At 36.9% G+C, this 22,571-nt stretch overlaps 1 protein-coding gene across 5 annotated transcripts in view; it reads left to right on the top strand.

Annotated features, from left to right (window-relative positions):
* The window catches only part of CD163 (CD163 molecule), a 34,298-nt gene continuing 13,513 nt past the window's right edge, over window positions 1,787–22,571 (top strand). For 2 of the 5 annotated variants that reach the window (XM_021091121.1, XM_021091120.1), the window contains exons 1-6: window positions 1,787–1,944; window positions 3,519–3,605; window positions 4,716–5,036; window positions 7,674–7,994; window positions 10,611–10,931; window positions 11,436–11,756. In XM_021091121.1, coding sequence (XP_020946780.1) covers window positions 1,899–1,944; window positions 3,519–3,605; window positions 4,716–5,036; window positions 7,674–7,994; window positions 10,611–10,931; window positions 11,436–11,756 — 1,417 coding nt within the window. In that variant the 5' untranslated portion in view covers window positions 1,787–1,898. 5 annotated transcript variants of the gene reach the window in all.

Here is a 22,571-nt window from a genome sequence, read left to right on the forward strand (position 1 = left end):
TGGACATTTTGGTCTTCCGATCTTAAGGAGAAAGCATTCAGTCTTTCAGCATTAAGTATGATTTAACTATAGATTTTTCACAGGTGCCCTTTATTACCTAGTTCACTGAGAGTTATTATTGGGAATTGATGTTACATTTTGTGAAAGCCTTTTTTACCTTTATCAAGTTGATTGAATTCTTTTTCTGTTTAAGCATCTTAATGTAATGAGTTATATAAAATGACTTTTGAATGTTAAAGTAACATTATGTTCTGGGATAAACACTGCTTGGTCATGATATATTATCTTTTTTATATAGATTTTATTTGTTTATGTTTTGTTTAGATTTTGGCACACAGTTGACATTTTTTAAATTCAGTCTGCCAATTCCTGCCTTTAAATTGGGTGTACTCAGACTATTTACATTTAATGTGATTTATATATATTTGGGTCCAAATCTATTATCTTGCTCATTGTTTTCTACTTGTCCAATTTATTCTTTGCTCATTTTCCTTTCTCTTATAGCTTCTTTTGGATTTTTATGAGTTCTTTTTATCTACTTTATATTTTTATGATTCTTTTTTGTCTTTTGGTTTATTGGCTTTAACTCCTTGTTTTCTTCTTAGTGGATGTTTTAGGTTTATAGTCTACCTTTGACCACTTTACATAAAGTACATAAACTTTACAAAAATATTCTTCTACTTATCTTCTTACCCTGTGTTATTATTTTCACAATTTTTCTTTTACATGTTATAAACTCCACATTACATAGCTATTATTCTTGTTTAAACAATCAATTATCTTTAAAAATACTTAAACAATGATAAAAATCACATATTTACCTATGTGGTTACCATTTCTGATGCTCTGCATTCCTTGAATTAGACCATATTTCTACCTAATACCATTTTTCTTCTGCTTGAAAAACTTCCATTAACATTTCCTGTGGTGATGAATAATTTCAGCTTTTAAAAGTGAGATTAGTCTTTATGGCTTTTTGTTTCAATTTTGTTTGTTTGTTTGTTTCTTAGGCCTTAAATCCTTTCCTATTTTTTCCTTTTAGCAAGGTCCTAGTCATAATTTAGGCATCTTCTTATGGAAAAGAGTTTTTTGACTGTTTGTTCCTGTCTCCTAGTTGGTATGACCACTTTTTCATTTTTTCACACCATGCTTTGAACCTATGTTCATTATTGCTATTACAAGTGTTTTTCTTATTTGAATTTGACTTATGTAGAGTTAAAATCAAGTCTTGGCTTGTAAATTTTTATTTTACCATTTGTAGAATTTATAATGGTCATAGCTAATTTTACCACTGCTCTTCATCCTATTAGAGACACTGCTATACAGCAGAAGTTGACACATTGTAAATCAACTATACTTTAATAAAATAAAAAAAAGAAATACAAGTGCTTTCTACAGACAATCTGCACAAGTTATTTGTTAGACATATTTGATTATAGAATTAATATTAAAAGGGGTTATAACAATCAAGCATTGATAATTTAATTATGTTTGCCTATTTTACTTTAGTTTTTTGACATAACTGTGTAACTATTGTGATTTTTTTATTCCTAATGTAATTAGTTCAAAACAAAGTGCAGAAATTTAAAATATTCAATTCAACAACAGTATATAAGTCAATATTTCCCCCTTAAATTTTTACAAATCTTTAGGGAGTGTTTCTCAATTTCTCAATTTCTTTGGTTGTTTCATGTCCCATATGGAAGAAAACATGGGTGTGAAAGGGAAGCTTACTCTTTTGATTACTTCCCTTTTCTGGTTGACTCCACCTCCATTATGAAGCCTTTCTGTATTTTTGTGGAAGTGAAATGATTTTTAGAATTCTTAGTGGTTCTCTTCTTCAGGAGAACATTTCTAGGGAATAATACAAGAAGATTTAAATGGCATAAAACCTTGGAATGGACAAACTCAGAATGGTGCTACATGAAAACTCTGGATCTGCAGGTAAAATCTTCTCATTTATTCTATATTTACCTTTTAATAGAGTGTAGCAATATTCCGACAGTCAATCAATCTGATTTAATAGTGATTGGCATCTGGAGAAGAAGTAACAGGGAAAAGGCAATAAGCTTATAAGGGGAACTTTTATCTTCCATAGAATCAAAATTGAAGACGTGACTAGAAGAAGGATTAGATTTGGCATCAGTTTTGTAAAATTGCTGAGGTGAAATTAAGTAAGGGATGAAAATTAACTAAATTGTGTTGAGTATGAAACTAGTAGTTGTTAGAAAAGATAGAACATGAAGGAATGAATATTGATTGAAAGTTGATGACCTAGAGGACATTTAGACTAACACCTCTGAGTGTCAAAGTCTAATTTATGATTTACATCGATGCGTTAAACTCATTTAACATTCTTACTTTTTTCCCCTCTAGCATTTAAGCTGAAGTATAACATTTCACATGAAAGCATGGATTATAAATGCACAGTTCAGTGACCTATCTCAGAGGAGTGACTGCCATAGCATTTTTTTTGTCTTTTTGCCTTCAGAGCCACAGCAACGCGGGATCCGAAGCCGCGTCTGCGACCCACACCACAGCTCACGGCAATGCCGGATCTTTAACCCACTGAGCGAGGCCGGGGATCGAACCCACAATCTCATGGTTCCTAGTAGGATTCGTTAACCACTGCGCCACGACGGGAACTCCTACCATAGCATTTTTACTTTTAAGTTACTGTTGGTTTAGAGTAAGAAGGAGAAATGAGAGTGATGGAGCGTTTGCTATATTTGGAGACAAGGTCCTATATTGGAGGTTCTCAAATATAAATTTTGTCGCTTTTTCCTCCAATGTATTGTTCAACTACTATTTAGCAGGCCACTGTGCCAGGTACTGGTGAAACTGGTGAACATGATAGATGTAATTCATTCCCTCATGGAACTTTCCATCTAACAATGTGGATCAGGTAGGCTTGGAGATGAGAATGCCAGTGGTTGACTATGACTCTGTGGCTGAAGGGAGAGCTACTCACTTCGTAGTTTCATCAATGTCTTTTTGGTTTTCCAGGTTTTAAGCCCTGCTCTTGCAATTCTTTTCCCTTCTCCAACTTTCTTCTAATTTCTCACCCCTAGGATGCCTATAAACATGAGTATTTTCAAAGCTACTTCACTGAGGTTATATGATCCTGGTGTGAATTTTTCCTGCCTGACTTGCCATTTAGAAGGAAGTGTTTCCTGGAATTTCCATTGTGGCTTGGTGGTTAAAGACCCTGCATTGTCTCTGTGAGGATGTGGGTTCAATCTCTGGCCTCATTCAGTGAGTGGGTTAAGGATCTGGTGTCGCTGCAAGCTGTGGCTAAGATCCCACATTGCCATGGCTGTGGTGTAGACTGGCACCTGGAGCTCTGATTTGACCACAGTCCTAGGAACTTCAGATGTTGCCATAAAAAGAAAAAAAAAGTTAGGAAGGGTTTTCTGTCTTGTTTTGACCTTTGTTAATCTCAAACCTTTGGAACCATCTCTCCTCCAAAACCTCCTTTGGTTAAGACTGTATGTTTGCCCTCTCTCTTCTTTTCGCAGACTTTAGAAGATGTTCTGCCCATTTAAGTTCCTTCACTTTTGCTGTAGTCGCTGTTCTCAGTGCCTGCTTGGTCACTAGTTCTCTTGGTGAGTACTTTGACAAATTTACTTGTAACCTAGCCCACTGTGACAAGAAACACTGAAAAGCAAATAATTCTCCTGAAGTCTAGATAGCATCTAAAAACATGCTTCATGGTTTCAAAGGATCAGATATTAAAAACCCCAAATAGGTACAGAACCATGTGGCTCTCTCCCCCCAAACAAATAAAACGTTAGCATGGTTTTCAAAAAAATAAAATAACCTTCACAGGAAAAATGGATTTTACTTAAGATTTGAAATAATATCTAACTAAAAAATAGGGAATAATATAGAGGAGGAGAAACCTCAGAATTGTTGGGATGAAGGAATTTTTAGTAACACTAAAAATTCAAGTGCCAAAATTTGTCTAAAATTGTATTCAGGGAAGCCAGATATATATCAGTGAAATCGCCAGTTCCTATATTAGCTAAAATAATCACAAGGCTGTAGCAGAGACAGTTCAGAGAGAGGTGGAGATGAGATTTTTTTTTTTAAGTATAATTGATTTACAATGTTGTGGCAATTTCTGTTGTATAGCAAGAGATAGAATTATTTTATGGTGGAAGATAATAGAAAAATATATCCATATCAATTTCCATTTGAGTAGATAAATTTCAATTAGAGTTCAACTAGCAATTAGTAGTTTTGCATACATGGTGAAATACATTCATGGTATTTTGCATATATGTGTGAAATAGGTACTAAATTCCTCATAACTGTTCTTTTTAGTCTCACCATCAGCCTCTACTGATCTTAGGATTTTGGAGAAACATACATAGTTCATCTCTATAAAATGCCATAAAATCTCATTTTTACATTAAACCATCCAAGAGATTATATAAATTGACCTTATAAAGAATATCAGCCATAAAATAAAGGTATCATAGTATGGGATTATTTAGCTTTATTGGTTCTATGTCACTGCTTAATTTGAAACCTGTGATATTGCTGTTTGTTTTTGAACTCCTATGAAATAACATTCTCCCATTGTACCACGGATGGGTCCAGAAACATTTCTCAAATCTGGCTTTGAAAAATAAATAAGTAATCTAAAGAATAATAATTCTCTACTTGCTCTTTGAATCTTGACCAATTGCTGCATTTACCTATTGTTACAGGAGGAAAAGACAAGGAGCTGAGGCTAACGGGTGGTGAAAACAAGTGCTCTGGAAGAGTGGAGGTGAAAGTGCAGGAGGAGTGGGGAACTGTGTGTAATAATGGCTGGGACATGGATGTGGTCTCTGTTGTTTGTAGGCAGCTGGGATGTCCAACTGCTATCAAAGCCACTGGATGGGCTAATTTTAGTGCAGGTTCTGGACGCATTTGGATGGATCATGTTTCTTGTCGAGGGAATGAGTCAGCTCTCTGGGACTGCAAACATGATGGATGGGGAAAGCATAACTGTACTCACCAACAGGATGCTGGAGTAACCTGCTCAGGTAAGACATACACAAATAAGTCAAGCCTATACATGAAATGCTTTGTGGGAAAAAATGTATAGATGAGTTAAAAACAAAAAGGAACCAGTTTTCTATAAGTCATCTCGTCCATGTATAAAATTACCCAATCCATTACTAAAAGACCACTTCTGGTATTTTACACATGACAAAGCCCATATTAAAAAAAAAAAATTCAGAAGAGATTCTGAATGCTATAATAAATGAGCAAGTGACTAGCTTCAATTTTATATTAGGTCATTCTACCTTCTACTTCTACATGAAAATATCATAATGTCTAAGTTAATTCCTTGTCCCCTTTCCCAATAAAGCACTGCTTTCATGCACTGGCCTATGAATCATGAACTTTTTGCCCTTTAACTGATGATCAACTTACCAAATCAAGAAATAAATATTCTTAGCACTGATCCTTTTTTGTTGTTGTTGGAGGAAGAATGTTTTGCAAAGTAGAATTGCTTTTTTCTGTTTAACAGTGCTATTCATTTCATTTACATGGTCGTTTTAATTTATAAAACATTTCATAAGTTTCACCTCATATGCCCTTACAATAACTCAGGAAGTTATATGTTAGACCTTTCTGCTGACAAATCCCAGAGTCATGTTTCTGACCCAGTTCAGATTCCTTGGCTTCCCATTTCTCTTTGCTCATGTCATTGACCTTTATGCAGCCCTCTTACCTCCCACCTTTCTATTACAGACCATCTCCTCCATAGGACTGGTGTTAGAAAGTACTAATCTCTACCCAGGCATTGTGGTGCAATGTGGGCAGCACAGGCTGGTATCTAGAAAAATGCTGAAGTGAATTCCAGCTCAGCTGCTCATTAATACTATTGTTTTAAGTAAGCTGTTCAATCCTTTGAAATTCACTTTCTGAGCACTCAGTGATATAATAAATGTAGAGTTACTGGTACACTGTCTGGTATGTAATAGGTGTTAAAAATTAACCTTAGTTTCCTCATGGGTCACTGCTTCTCATTACCTAGACAACTCATTTCTCTTTCTTCCTCTTTCTCTTTCTCCATTCTCCTCCTCCTTCTTCCTCTTCTTCTTGTCTTTTATTGTTATTCATTTTGCTGAGAAAGTTAAGAAATAACAACTCTAACCTCTACATCGACCACCTAGAGCAAAGTTAAAAATAATAATAAACCTTGCCAGACTCTTACTATAATTGTTGCTGTCTATAGAGTTGACTGTTTAAGTTAAGACATCAGTATAGTATTTTTAATTTTTGTGTTTTTTTTTTCATACTTTTACATAAGGATCCTTTATATAAGGATGAGTTAAACAAACTTGATTTTTGAAGTTTATACCCCTGAGGCTCAACTGCATAATAATAGAAAGGGATCCATAGCCTCTCAAGGACTTAACTAGTTTCATGAGTTTTCAGAATCTGAATTTCTGAGATTCTCCACCCCAATTAAAGCTCAAGCCTCAGAACATCTATCCTTCTCTTGGTAAATTCTATTCTTATCACATGCGTAATAATAAAAAAGAGAGATGTTGGAGACAGATTTTTTTCCTCACATTCTGTCTCTACTGTTTTCTAGGTGTTTGATTCTGTGTTATTTAACCTCAGTTTGCTTATCTGTGAAGTAGGGATTATGGTAATAACATATAATGCTTAATGTTGTAAAGACTAAAGAAGATAGCATATGTAACACATTTGGAACAGGGAATGCATATTTTGATTGTGAGCTCTTATTATTATTACCAATCAGCCATAATAAAAATCTTGTTAAGTGGAGGTCTTTGGATTTCAGAGCTTTTAAAATCTAATTACTTTTTCAAAAAAGAGCTTCTTAGTGTTTTTTTTTTTTAACCACAAAGTGTTTCTATTTTTTAGGTGTCCCAAAATTTCATTCCAAATATCTTTTTCTCAGATATTTTAGTCCTCATAGAACACCTAGGGATAGTGTATAGAGAAAATTTTCTTTATTAAAAAGCTGTTCTTTGCTAAAAATTGTAGCAGGTACTTTTGGGAGGGGGGAAAACTTTGATTCAGAAACTGCTAAGACATGGAGTGTTTTGACTAATTTTTCCTCAATTTTTAATGTTTTTTATACCATAGGGTACTTTTGCAAACTATTATGCATACTTATATATTTTTACTTTTTTCCTGTCTTTTAACTTCCAAATTCAACTTCAGACAATTATTCATGCACTAAACTGTTTGTAGTAAGAAAGATTAAAATTAAAAAATTAACCATTCAACAAATGACTGGTTTGCCATTTTTACTACTTTGTTGTATGAACAATTTTTTTTTCTACAAATGAATACTTTGAGTCTGATTTATCCATTCCTACATAAAAGTTTTTACTATATCTTAGTATTGGAAGGAAACAAAACAAAACACAATGTAAATTTTAATCTATAAATTTTGGGGGGGGGTAAATATACATAGATGAAAGTCTTAACCATTAATTAGAGTCAAAAGATTAAAATTCTCCAATATGTGAACTTAGGCTGCATCCAAAATGAAGCATCATTTTTAAGGACAGCATCAAAAGTGACCAGAGGAATTTTACTTTCTTTCTTTTTTTTTTTTTTTTGATTTTTAGTTTCTAAACTCACTTCTGAATAAATACAACTTCTAAATTCTCGTCTTTTCTCTACTCTAGATGGATCTGATTTAGAGATGAGGCTGGTGAATGGAGGAAACCGGTGCTTAGGAAGAATAGAAGTCAAATTTCAAGGACGGTGGGGAACAGTGTGTGATGATAACTTCAACATAAATCATGCTTCTGTGGTTTGTAAACAACTTGAATGTGGAAGTGCTGTCAGTTTCTCTGGTTCAGCTAATTTTGGAGAAGGTTCTGGACCAATCTGGTTTGATGATCTTGTATGCAATGGAAATGAGTCAGCTCTCTGGAACTGCAAACATGAAGGATGGGGAAAGCACAATTGTGATCATGCTGAGGATGCTGGAGTGATTTGCTTAAGTAAGGACTGACCTGGGTTTGTTCTGTTCTCCATGAGAGGGCAAAAAAAGGGGAGTAAAAGTCTTAAAAGCTCAAACTGTTAAAAACATAATGATGATTGCTTCTTTTATCATCTTATTATTATCTAATTTCAGGTCGAAATTCTAGTACCTGTGCAGTTTTTTACCTTAACTGAAATTAAGATAAATAGGATAGGGAGGAAGGATGAGCAGTGACATTTAGGTCCAAGTCATGAGGTTAGAAGGAAATGTTCAGAGAATAGCCCATTCCCTCAGCCCTCAAAGAAAGAAAGAAAGAAAAAGAAAAAAAAAAAAGAAAGCTTAACTAGAAAATTTTGTTCTCTGGATGTTTTAGAGGCAAACCATCCCTTTTATCATTCCTTACCTACAAAGCCCTTCTCTTTAATCACATTGACCCACCCTTTCCTAAACTATTAGTTCAAATTCACATAATTGAATGCTTTTAAAACTTGGTTTCCTCTTATAATTATATTTATGTTGTAAGGAGGCACTGTGTCTTGTCTAGAGACTTTCATGTTCTATGCTTGATTATGGGACAGGGACATGGCTTTGTCTGCTCCAGGATGTCACTCTCCTTTTTTCACTTGAGCTCCTAGTTTGAAGAAGACCTAGTAAGTCTTGAACTCCAGGGAGTCTTTAGGAAACTATCCCTAGAGCAAAACTGTCCCTGAATTCACCCAGTGTCTTTTTTTTTTTTTTTTTCAAATGAAGGAACTTTAGTTCAAACTAAATTTAAAATAAGGGAATTCTAATTCAGAATACTGGGAAATCCAGGAGATTACAATTGGCTTCATGTGTGATTGGATTCAGCACTTCACCAATGTCATCAGGGTTCTGGTTCTTTTTTTATTTCTTGAATTGGCTTTTTTTTTTTTTCCTTGTTGAACAATATGACTATCTATACTTTGAACCACAAAGAAAGTGATTCCTACAGAAAAGACAGAATGTGTTAGCTGAAGGAAGGGAATGGGACTTGGGGTAGAAAAAAACACCTTCCGTATTCCTTAACCTATCAAAAATTTCTAGGTACCCCTAACTAAAATCCTAATTCAAGCATATTGGAGGAACTTGACAAATCCAGGAATAATATTATCCGTTATCAAATACATGCACATCATTTACATTTCTCCATGTCTCTGCTCATGCAGTTCCCGGCCCTAACTCTACCAAAGTATTACTCTCCATCTCCCTCTTTTTTTTTTAATGATTTTTATTTTTTCTGTTATGACTGGTTTACAGTGTTCTGTCAATTTTCTACTGTACAGCAAAGTGACCCAGTCACACATTCATATATACATTCTTTTTCTCACATTATCCTCCATCAGGCTCCATCACAAGTGACTAGACATAGTTCCCAGAGCTATGCAGCAGGATCTCATTGCTGCTCCATTCCAAAGGCAACAGTTCACATCTATTAACCCCAGATTCCCAGTCCACCCCACTCCCTTCCCCTCCCTCTTGGCAACCACAAGTCTGTTCTCCAAGTTCATGAGTTTATTTTCTGTGGAAAGTTTTATTTGTGCAGTATGTTAGATTCCAGATATAAGTGCTATCATATGGTATTTGTCCTTCTCTTTCTGACTGACTTCACAAAGTATGAGAGTCTCTAGTTCCATCCATGTTACTGCAAATGGCATTATTAATCTCCATCTTTTTTTGTTCATGTATATGTTACCCAGATTCCTTGACTTTTCTACATCATCAAGATATTGTTGATCACTTCTTTGTAGTGATTTCTGCCCTTCTCTGATGTCCTGTGACACTAGTCTGGATTATTCATTTACCTGAAACCACATGTCTCTTATAATGTGTATCCCAAATTAAATATGTCTATTGTAATGTGTATCCCAAATTAAATATTTATCTTTCTAAAAAAAAAAATTTCTAGGCCCCCAATCAGCATGTTTCTTCTCAGTGTGTTTTATACATGCTGCAGAATCATAATAGACAGCATAATAGACAGCATAACAAAAACTAAAAATGCCAGGGGAAAAAAGCAATTTACTGATTACAACATATTACTCAGAATCAAGTTCTGTTCTTTGAGGAATATTGATTGGGGGAAAATGAAAATAATGATGGGGAGGTCCCTTTTCTCTTTGCTTTGCTTTTAAACTACGGAAGTAGTCAGAAAGGGGTCAGGAATGTAATATAAACCAGGTAGTCCTGGTAGGTAACGCAGCCGGAGGCAAAAGTGAGTGTTGAGTATTGAGGCAAACTGGAGGGCATGGATACCACCTAGACAGATGCAAATATATATTTAACAGGGAAAAAAGAACCAAACAATTTCAACAAAAAACCAAACAATTCCAACAAAATTGGTCCAATAAGCAAACCTCTAGATAAATTTCAGTCCCTGGATGTTTTGTTAGGAACTCTTCCTACAATGCGTGCTTTCCATTCTGAAAAGTCCTATCTACTTGCCTGATCCACTTCTCCTTCCATCCTAAACGATTTTCAGTGGTAGTATATTACTGTTGTCTCTGTCTCTACTTATATATCTTCCCCTTTTCACTCACTCCTCTCAGGTACAGCTCTTCAGTTTGCCCTTATTCTTGTTTCCTTGTCAATGACTTGTTTTGTGTCCCTCTTACAGATGGAGCAGACCTGAAACTGAGAGTGGTAGATGGAGTCACTGAATGTTCAGGAAGATTGGAAGTGAAATTCCAAGGAGAATGGGGAACAATCTGTGATGATGGCTGGGATAGTGATGATGCCGCTGTGGCATGTAAGCAACTGGGATGTCCAACTGCTGTCACTGCCATTGGTCGAGTTAACGCCAGTGAGGGAACTGGACACATTTGGCTTGACAGTGTTTCTTGCCATGGACACGAGTCTGCTCTCTGGCAGTGTAGACACCATGAATGGGGAAAGCATTATTGCAATCATAATGAAGATGCTGGTGTGACATGTTCTGGTAAGTGAAAACAAAACACCGGAAGGACCTGTGTTCTTCAGGATTAGGAATGGATATGAGATAGGAGAAAAATTGTATCTAATATTTTCTTTGTTGGGAATTCTTTTACAGTTGTGACAAATCTTTAACATATTCTTCATTTGAGTAGTTTGGAGGGTTGTCTGACTGTTTTCTATAATAAATGTCCCAAGTGCTATGAGGTACCACATTTCAAATTCTAATTCTACCTGAAGCTCCAAAAAGACAAAATGTTATAGGTCTTTTCTTTATATCTAATTTGCTTATGGTTTTTAGCCATTGACAATTTTTTTTTCTTAACTCTTGAAACTATAACCCTATTTCTAACCAAATTCATGTTCTATACTGGCTCTTCAAAAACCCAGGAGATGGGAAAGCCAGAATCTCCAGTGTTTCAGCTTCTGGGAAGGAGCAAGTTTTTAAAAATACCCTCTGGGAGCTAAATTCCACATGTATCTATGGCCTAAGTGTATGTTTATTTTGCAGATGGATCAGATCTGGAACTGAGACTTAAAGGTGGAGGCAGCCACTGTGCTGGGACAGTGGAGGTGGAAATTCAGAAACTGGTAGGAAAAGTGTGTGATAGAAGCTGGGGACTGAAAGAAGCTGATGTGGTTTGCAGGCAGCTGGGATGTGGATCTGCACTCAAAACATCATATCAAGTTTATTCCAAAACCAAGGCAACAAACACATGGCTGTTTGTAAGCAGCTGTAATGGAAATGAAACTTCTCTTTGGGACTGCAAGAATTGGCAGTGGGGTGGACTTAGTTGTGATCACTATGACGAAGCCAAAATTACCTGCTCAGGTAAGAATTTCAATCAATGTGTTAGGAAATTGCATTCTACTTTCTTTTACATGTAGCTGTCCAGTTTTCCCAGCACCACTTGTTGAAGAGACTGTCTTTTCTTCATCATATAGTCCTACATCCTTTGTCATAAATTAATTGACCATAGGTGTGTGGGTTTATATCTGGGCTCTCTATTCTGTTCCTTTGATCTATATGTCTGTTTTTATGCCAGCACCATGCTGTTTTGATTACTATAGCTTTGTAGTATCATCTGAAGTCAGGAAACATGATTCCTCCAGCTTTGTTCTTCTTTCTCAAGATTGTTTTGTCTATTCAGAGTTTTATGTTCCTATGCAGATTTTATTTTTATTTTTATTTTATTTTTATTTTTTATTTTTTATTTTATTTTATTTTATTTTTTTATTTTCCCACTGTACAGCAAGGGGGTCAGGTTATCCTTACATGTATACATTACAATTACAGTTTTTCCCCCACCATTTCTTCTGTTGCAACATGAGTATCTAGACATAGTTCTCAATGCTATTCAGCGGGATCTCCTTGTAAATCTATTCTAGGTTGTGTCTGATAAGCCCAAGCTCCCGATCCCTCCCACTCCCTCCCCCTCCCATCAGGCAACCACAAGTCTCTTCTCCAAGTCCATGATTTTCTCTTCTGAGGAGATGTTCATTTGTGCTGGATATTAGATTCCAGTTATAAGTGATATTATATGGTATTTGTCTTTGTCTTTCTGGCTCATTTCACTCAGGATGAGAGGATGAGAGTCTCTAGTTCCATCCATGTTGCTGCAAATGGCATTATGTCATCCTTTTTTATGGCTGAGTAGTATTCCATTGTGTATATATACCACCTCTTCCGAATCCAATCCTCTGTCGATGGACATTTGGGTTGTTTCCATGTCCTGGCTATTGTGAATAGTGCTGCAATGAACATGTGGGTGCATGTGTCTCTTTTAAGTAGAGCTTTGTCCGGATAGATGCCCAAGAGTGGGATTGCAGGGTCATATGGAAGTTCTATGTATAGATTTCTAAGGTATCTCCAAACTGTTCTCCATAGTGGCTGTACCAGTTTACATTCCCACCAGCAGTGCAGGAGGGTTCCCTTTTCTCCACAGCCCCTCCAGCACTTGTTATTTGTGGATTTATTAATGATGGCCATTCTGACTGGTGTGAGGTGGTATCTCATGGTAGTTTTGATTTGCATTTCTCTTATAATCAGCGATGTTGAGCATTTTTTCATGTGTTTGTTGGCCATCTGTGTATCTTCTTTGGAGAAATGTCTATTCAGGTCTTTTGCCCATTTTTCCATTGATTGATTGGTTTTTTTGCTGTTGAGTTGTATAAGTTGCTCATATATTCTAGAGATTAAGCCCTTGTCAGTTGCACCTATGCAGATTTTAAAACTATTTTCTCTAGTTCTATGAAAAATACCATTGGTAATTTGATAGGGATTGCCCTGAATCTGTAGATTGCCTTGGATAGTATTGCCATTTTAACAATACTGAATCTTCCAATTCGAGAGCACAGTGTATCTTTCTTTCTGTGTCATCTTCAGTTCTTCTCATCTGCATCTTATAGTTTTAGAAGTACAGGTCTTTTGCCTCCTAAGGTGGGTTTTTTCCTAGGCATTTTATTCTTTTCAATGTGATAGTGAATGAAATTGTTTCCTTAATTCTTTCTCTCTCTTTTTTAATGGCTTCACCTGCAGCATATGGAAGTCCCCAGGCTAGGGATCAAATCACAGCTGCAGCTATGTCCATGCCACTGCCTTGGCAACAGCAGATCTGAGCCACATCTGCCACTTACACTGTAGCTTACAATAATGCTGAATCCTTAACCCACTGCTAGAACCTGAATCCTCACAGAAACAATGTCGGGGTCCTTACATCTCTGAGCCACAATGGGAAATCTTCATTTTTCTTTCTGATAATTTGTTGTTAGTGTATAGAAATGAAACAGGTTTCAGCATATTAATTCTTATCCTGCAGTTTTACCCAATTCATTGATAAACTCTAGTAGCTTTTTGGTGGTGTCTTTAGGATTTTCTATGTATAGATTCATGTTACCTGCAAACAGTGCCGTTATTACTTCCTTTTTTCCAAATTGGATTCCTTTTATTTCTTTTTCTTCTCTGCTGTGACTAGGATTTCCAAAATCATGTTGAATAAAAGTAGCAAGAATCAGCATCCTTGCTTTGTTCCTGACCTTAGAAGAAACACATTCAGCATTTAACTGTCGAGTATGATGTTAGCTGTGGGCTTATCATATATGGCATTTATTATTTTGAGGTATATTCCCTCTATACCCACTTTGTTGAGAACTTTTTATCATGAATGGATGTTAAACTTTGTCTAAAGCTTTTTCTGCATCTAGATAACCCTATTATTTTTATTTTCTAATTTGTTCATGTGGTGTATCACACTGATTTATTTGCAGATGTGCATCCATTCATGTATCCCACTTGATCGTGGTGTGTAATCTTTTTAGTGTATTAGTGAATTTGGTTGCTAGTATTTTGTTTGAGGATTTTTGCATATACATTCATCAGCGGTATTGGATTTTAAATCTTTTGTATGTGTCTGGTTTTGGTATCAGGGTATCCTCTAGGGTATCCTCCTAGAATGAGTTCAGAAGGGTACATTTCTTTGGGGAATATATTTGGTAGAATTCACTTTTGAAGCTGTCTGGTCCTGTTCTTTTGTTTGTCGGGAAGTTCTTTTTAAATTATTATTATTACTGATTCAATTTCATTACTGGTAATTGGACCATTTATATTTTCTTTTTTTTCCTGGTTCAATCTTGGGAGATTGTATGTTTTAAAAATTTGTCCAGTTCTTCTAGGTTGTTCATTTTATTGGAATGTAATTGTTTGTTTATTTTTTTTTTTTGCATTTTCTAGGGCCGCACCCATGGCATATGGAAGTTCCCAGGCTAGGGGTCTAATCGGAGCTGTAGCCACTGGCCTACCCCAGAGCCAAAGCAACGTGGGATCTGAGCCGCATCTTTGACCTATACCACAGCTCACAACAATGCGGGATCCTTAACCCACTGAGCAAGGCCAGGGATTGAACCTGCAACCTCATGGTTCCTAGTTGGATTAGTTAACCACTGAGCCACGACGGGAACTCCAATGGTATGTAATTGTTTATAGTGATCTCTTATGAGTCTTTATTTTTCTGTAGTAATCATAACTTCTCTTATTTCATTTTGATCTTATTGACTTGAGCCCTCTGTTTTTTTCTTAGTGACTCTAGCTAAAGGTTTATCAATTTTGTTCATTTTTTTCAAGGATCTGGCTCTTAATTTCATTCAACTTTTCTATTTATTTTAGTCTCTATTTCATTTACTTCTGTTCTGATTTTTATGATTTCTTTCTTTCTACTAAGTTCAGTTTTGGTTTGTTCTTTTCTATTTCCTTTAAGTGTAAGGTTATGTTGTTTATTTGAGATTTTTGTTTCTTGAGGAAACAGGCTTGCATATTTGTAAACTTCCCTCTTAGAATAGTTTTTCTTAAGTTCCATAGTTTTTTTTTTTATTTTGTGATTTTTATTTTTCCATTATAGTTCATTTACAGTGTTCTGCCAATTCCTACTATATAGCAAAGTGACCCAGTCATATATATATATATATATGTATATATACACATACATATACACATTATCCTCCATCATGTTCCATCACAAGTGACTGGATACAGTTCCCTGTGCTATATAGCAGGATCTCATTGCTTATCCACTCCAAATGTAATAGTTTGCATCTATTAACCCCAGATGTCCCATAGATTTGGAATTGTGTTTTTGTTTTCATTTGTATTCAGGTTTTTTTTAATTTCCTCTTTGATTTCTTCAGTAATCCATTTGTTGCTTAGTAATATATTGTTTAGCCTCTGTGTGTTTGTGGTTTGTTGCAATTTTCTTCTTGTAGTTGATTTCTAGTCTCTTTGTGTTGTAGTTGGAAAAGATGTATGATATGATTTCAACTTTCCTAAATTTACCAAGGCTTGTTTTGTGGCCTAGCATGTGATATATCCTGAAGAATGTTCCATGTGCACATGAAAAAAATGAATATTCTGCTGCTTTCAAATGGAATGCTCTCTCTATTTCAATTACGTCCATCTCTAATGTTTTGGGAACATGTTCTTTTGCTACCTCATTTTGCCTAATTTGCTGTTTTGGGTTCTAAATATCTGGTAGGTTGGTTACATTTTCCAACCTTGGACAAATAACCTTTTGTTGAAACATCCTGTGCTTCCCAGCAGCACACTCCTCTCTGGTCACCAGAGCTATATGTTCCAGGGGTGCCCCCCTATGCTGACTTTGTGAGAACTTCTTTTGCAGTTGGCTGACTACTGTAGGTGGTCTTGTAGGCATGGCTGGCCCCCAGTCTGGTTGTTTGCAAGAAGCTGCCTTGTACAAAGGCTGCCAGTCACTTGTTGGTGGGACTGGGTCATGGGGTGGCTGGCTATAGAGACCAGGGTTGTCTCAGGGGTAGTGCTGTCTCACTTGTGGGTTTAGCCACGTTTTGCAGTGGGTGATTGTGGTTCCAGGGTTCCTAGATCTAGTGTCAGCTTGTGGGTACTGGGGTCCCCAGCTGCAGGGCCTAGGAGCTTCAGAGCTAGAGCTAACCTCCTGGTGGGTAGACTGTGTCCTGACAAGGCAGGTTGTAGTGTTACAGTGATCCTGGGGCTAGTATCTATCCACTGGGGGGTAAGACTTGTCCCAGGGCTAGCACCAGCTCTCTGGTGGGTAGATCTAGGTCCTGGAGGTTCTGGCTGCAGGGCCAGGGATCCAGGAGCTGGTGTTGACCGGTTGGTGGACAGGGCCAAGGCCCAGAGTGTCCCCAGGCTAGATCTACTTCAGTGATGGGTGGATCTAGGTCCTGTATTTCTGGCTACAGGGCTCTGGGATCCCAGAGTTGGTATGTCAGTCAACTGACATACAGGGCTGGAGTGCAGAGAGTCCTGAGGCTGGTGCCTGCCCACTGGTGGGTGGAGCTGGGATTCAGGGTCTCTGACTGAAGTGCCCTGGGGATCCCTGGGCTAGTGCTGGCCCACTGGTGTGTGTTTGGTTGGGTCCTGGCCATTCTGGTAGACAGAGCCATATTCCCATATTCCAGGGTGGCTGTAGGCTCAGGGAATCTCAAGGCAACCTACTGCTGGTTAGAGGAGTGTGTGGGGAGGTGCTATGTCCCTGTCCAGTTTGTTGCTTGGCATGAAGCATCCCAGTACTGGTGCCAACAGGCTAATTAGTGGGTCTGGGTCCTGGTGCTAATAAGCTAGAGGGAAGATTCAAAAATGACATTTTTTAACACCAGTGTCCTTGTGGTAAAATGAACTCCCCAGAATGGCTACCACCAGTGTCTATGTCCCCATGGTGAATTCTAATTGCTCCTGTCTCTTGAAGTGGCTCTCCAAGATCAACAGGTGGGTCTGATCTAAGCTCCTTTCAAATTACTGCTTCTGCCCTGGGTCCCAGAACATGTGAGATTTTGTGTGTCCTTTAAGAGTGGAGTCTCTATTTCCCACTGCTCTCTGGTTCTCCCCAAAGTAAGCCCTGCTGGCTTTCAAAACTTCTGGGAGCTTGCCTTCTTGGTATAGGACTCCTGGGCTAGGGAGTCTAATGTTTGGCTTGGACCCCTTACTGCTTGGGAAGAATCTCTGCAACTGTAATGAATTATCTTCCTATTTGTGGGTTGCTGAGGATATGGTCTTAACTGTTCTGTGTTCTACCCCTCCTATCCATCTTGTTGTGGTTCCTTCTTTATATCTTTAGTTGTAGAAAAGTTTTTCTTATCAACAGTTGCTCTGTAAATTGTAACTTGGGTGTACACCTAGTAGGAGGTGAGCTCAGGGTCTTCCTACTCTGCCATCTTGGCCATGTCCTCTAAACATTTTGGTGTATTTCACTGCAACCTTTTTAAAAATCTCAAAAGTGAGCTGTGATTGGCTAGTCTTGTGGATAATCTCTAGCATTTGATGCTAATCATAGTTATACAAATACTTTGTTGAAAAGTGATGCCTTTTTAACTATTATTAAAAAACATATTGACATAACTATTGCTATTATACTGAAAAGAAAGACCTTAGAGAAAATAGCATAAGAGCAAAACCATTAAACATGGAGACATCTAGTCATAGGGTGGAAATTTTATGTGGTGCATATCCCCTAACCAGTGGCTTCACACCAGGCACATCCTAACTAAGATCTGCTCCCAAGTGTCTTCCCTGATGCTTTAAATTGTGTTACATGGAAACTATCCTTTGATGAAGAAATGCAACCTTTTAAGATACAACATTGAAACTTTTGTGCTTTAATTTTGCTTTTCAACATTTTTTCTTTTTAAAAGAAGAAATTTATTTGTTTTTTTAAATTTTAATGGCCACGGCATATGGAAGTTCTCAGGCCAGGGATAGAATTCAAGCCACAGGTGCGACCCATGCCACAACTGCTGCAACACCAGATCCTTTAACCCACTGCACCAGGCCAGGGATTGAAGCCTTGCCTTACTGACAATCTGAGCCACTTCAGTCAGATAAAGAAATTTCTTCATTAAGCAGGGTATTCACATGGTTTAAACTTCAAAATATTAAAGTGTGAACTCTTTCCCCACCACTGTCCCCAGCTCACCAACTCTACTTACCACAGACAACTGATGTGGTTAGGGTATTTAAATAGTAAATCCAAGAAAATATAAACAAATCTGTATATATAGGTTTCACCCCATTTTATTATCCTCATGTTGCATATCATATAAACTATACTGTACCTTGGGTATTCACTTAGTAAAATATTTTGATCATAATTTCCTATCAGTATTTAAAGAGCTTTCTGAAATTATTTCTGTATAACATTTCTTTTCTCATCATCTATTATGTGCATTTATTTATATTTTAACTTCTTTTATTAGATGAAATTATCTTCTGCTTCAGCTTTTTTTTTTTTAAGAACACACAGTTGGGTTTTTTAAGGTTAATACCACCTTTGTTTTCTAAGTCATTAAATTTGTTTTTCTATTAATTCACTTCTGATTCTTTGAAGTTTGATTTCTTTTTAGCCTTTAACTTCTTGAATTGTATGCTTAATTAATTTTGATTCTTTCCTATTTATTAATATACATATTTGAAGCTATGGGTTTTCCACTGAGTATACCAGTAGCTATATCGTATAATTGATGAACTGATCCTCTGTGAGTCTGGGACATAAACGTGTTATGACTGTTATGTGGTAGCTGTGAATTGCTCTTTTTAGATTATAAAGTTCTCATCTTTTATAGTTGAACAATTTTTGTCCTGAATCAAATTTGTTGGATATTAATATCACATCTATTGCTTTATTTATTTTCTATTCTCACTTTTAACCTCTGTGAATAATTTCACTCTAGGTGCCTCACTTTTTTCATAATAGAATTGGGATTTATTTTTAAAAGGACTCTGATTAAGTAATTTTCTTTTTCTGATATGGGAGATATATTTGACCTTAACTTAGTCACATTATGCATTGTTCTCTTGTCATGTTATGTATACATAACATTTATTGTCATTATGGTACAACTAAAAACATATTTCACTCTGTGACCTTTATGGGGACTCAGCATTTGTTTAGGAATGTGGAAGTATATTTGTATATCTGATAATTTCCTTCCAAATTTAAAAAGGTTTGTATATTTTCATATTAACATATTTCATATTAATTAGCATGAATTTCAGCTGCATTAAAAGGAAAACCACCTGAGTGGTAAAGAAAAAGTTTTTTTTTCTCTTTTTTTTTTTTTTTTTTAATGGCCACATCTGTGGCATGTGAAGTTCCCAGGCTAGGGGTCGAATAGGAGCTACAGCTGCCAGCCTGCACCACAGCCACAACAATGCCAGAGCCAAGCCTCATCTGCGACCTATACCACAACTCATGGCAATGCTGGTTCCTTAACCCCCTGAGTGAGGCCTGGGGTCAAACCCACATCCTCATGGATACTAACCGGCTTTGTTACCGCTGAGCCATGAGGGAAACTCCCTTTTTCTCATTGAAAATAAGTCAAATAGATAAGCAGCTTAAGGCTGTTTGGGTGATTCTGTGGTCCAGTAATTATCAAATCCTACTGGACAAGAATAGAGAATGTGCAAATGAGGGAACGTGTTGGTGAGATCAGGCTCTGCCCACTGAGCTATCCTCTGTCATGGGCCCTGTGCTGTTCTCAGAGCTGTACTTCCTAGGGCATTGTTCTCATTTCAATTCTGAGTTCAGTGTGGAGAGTATACGTGTGTGGGGGCTGCACGCTTTTCACAACCCACTTTCTGCTGATACTGATTTAGGGATCCTTGGATTGCTTTACAGTTGAGTCATCATTCACTAGTGTCACTTGCCTTCAAAGTCAGCAAAATAATTGTCTCCAAACTAGTAGGCTTCTAGTGTATTTGCTTTAATCCAATGCCATGTGAAAGTAACATGGTCAAAGAATAAGTTATATACCTTGACCTACCCTGTGACCAGGCTCTTCCTCTTAATTTATTGACCACTGCCTTAAGGTCATTTGAAACCATGGGTTTGGGAGGAAGGCAAGGCCTAAATCCCGTCTTTGTTGGAAGGCTCACTGTCCTTGTCTTTAGAGCATCATTTTTTTTTAAACTGGGGTACAGTTTATTTACAGTGTTGTGTCAATTTCTGCTGTACAGCACAGTGACCCAGTCATACACATACATACATTCTTTTTCTCATACTATCTTCAATTTTATTTTCTGCTAAGTCTGCCATTTTATCATCACCTCAGTTTGAAGGACAGGATATTTAGAGTTTGTTTTTTTTTTCCCCCCAATCCTGCAATTTCTAAATTATAAGACTCTCAATTAGCCGTATATAACAGCTGCAGGCACAGGATGTCTCCCTCACAAAATTGGTATTTTTCCTTCCATTTCTTCTTGCAGTTTGGCTATTTCTTGTCTGAGTTCATCTCTCTTTTTAAGTGTTAAAAAGGGCAAGGAGGATTCATGCTATGTCAACATTATGATTTTTTCTTTTCTATACTTGATAAGAGTATACTTTTCCCAAATGTCATCCAACTTTTCAGCATCAGTTTGGACATGGTTTTCTTTTCAAGGTGGTATTTCTCTAATGTCACTTGAATAACAAGACTCGTTAGTTCTCCAGGCTACAATATCCTAGTCTGAGTATATTCTGCATGTTAATTCCATTCAGCCACATCCATAATTTAGGTTTTATTCCTGGAACACCTCACTTTTTTTTTTTTTTTTGGTTTTTTTATAGCCATAACCATGGCATATGGAGGTTCCCAGGCTAGGGGTCTAATCTGAGCTTTAGCCACTGGCCCATGCCACAGCCACAGCCATGCCACATCTGAGCCACATCTGTGACCTTTTCCACAGCTCACAGAAACACCAGATTCCTAACCCACTGAGTGAGGCCAGGGGTCAAACCTGTAACCTCATGGTTCCTAGTCAGATTCGTTTCCTCTGTACCACGATGGGAATTCCTAATACCTCACTTATGATAACACATTCTGAATTATTTAGGATTCTATTATACTGCATGTAATAGAAATCCCAAATAGCAAAATTTGCAACTTAAGGCAGGTTCCTGTCTTTACAAAATCATGTTTTCCTTTGCTATATGTGCACTTTGCTTTCCTCTGTGAATTCCCTTTTTTGTTATATTTCTATAGCTTTTGGAAACACTTTTACTTATTTGGGGGGGCCTAGATTTTTAACCCTCTCCTTGTTTTTCTAGAAATAGAGTTTATAATTTTATTTCTTCATTTACTTGATACTTTCAAGAGATTTCCAGGAAAAAAAATTATGGAAATACTGTCTCTGTGCCTGCCAAGTTCAAACTAAGAATTGTATAATCTGTTTTAATTCTTAAGCATTTATAGATGACAAGGCTTTGTGTCTGATAGGGGCCAGCGAACTCAGTAAAGAGGGAAGATAAGAAAGATAATGGCAAGAATTTATCCCTGAAGTGTAGTTTTGACAAACCAGTCACAAAGAGGTCTAAGAAATTTTGGTCACAAAGTTGTTTTGAATCCCAGGCATTTTATTTGCAATGATTGCATATGTTCTGGAAAGGACATCTGAACCTAAGAAATAGTTCATTTGCATTGTGTTATATTTTACTAAGGTCTGAGAAATAATCTTGAGATGAGAATGAACTCTACTTCTTCAGAGTCTGGAAGGAATAAATGATGAAAATGTATTAATGCTTCTTTAAACCATATTGTATATTTATCTATTACTAAACAAAAAGAAGTAGCTCTATTTATTTATTTATTTATTTATTTATGTCTTTTGTCTCTTTAGGGCCACACCTGTGGCATATGGAGGTTCCCAGGCTAGAGGTCCAATTGGAGATGTAGCAGCCAGCCTATGCCAGAGCCACCGCAACACGGGATCTGAGCCACGTCTGTGACTTACACCACAGCTCACAGCAACGCCTGATCCTCAACCCACTGAGCGAGGCCAGGGATCGAACCCATGTCCTCATGGATGCTAGTTGGGTTCGTTAACTGCTGAGCCATGATGGGAACTCCAAATTAATTATTTCTTATATTTGTTCTTCATATATTCATTTCTATAGAAAGAAATAAATACAGATTCAGTTAATGATGGCAGGTAAAAGCTTAACTTATTAATCAAAGGAGTTAATCCAGGCACAAAAATTCAATTCATGGCTTTCCGTTAAAATTTAGGTATAGGTTTAGCAGGAAGAAAAGGTTAGTAGATGCAGACTATTACATTTAGAATGGATGGACAATGAAGTCCTACTATACAGCACAGGGAACTATATCCAATCTCTTGGGATAGAATATGATG

This window comes from Sus scrofa, chromosome 5 (assembly GCF_000003025.6).
Source record: "Sus scrofa isolate TJ Tabasco breed Duroc chromosome 5, Sscrofa11.1, whole genome shotgun sequence".
Taxonomy (NCBI): Eukaryota; Metazoa; Chordata; class Mammalia; order Artiodactyla; family Suidae; genus Sus; species Sus scrofa.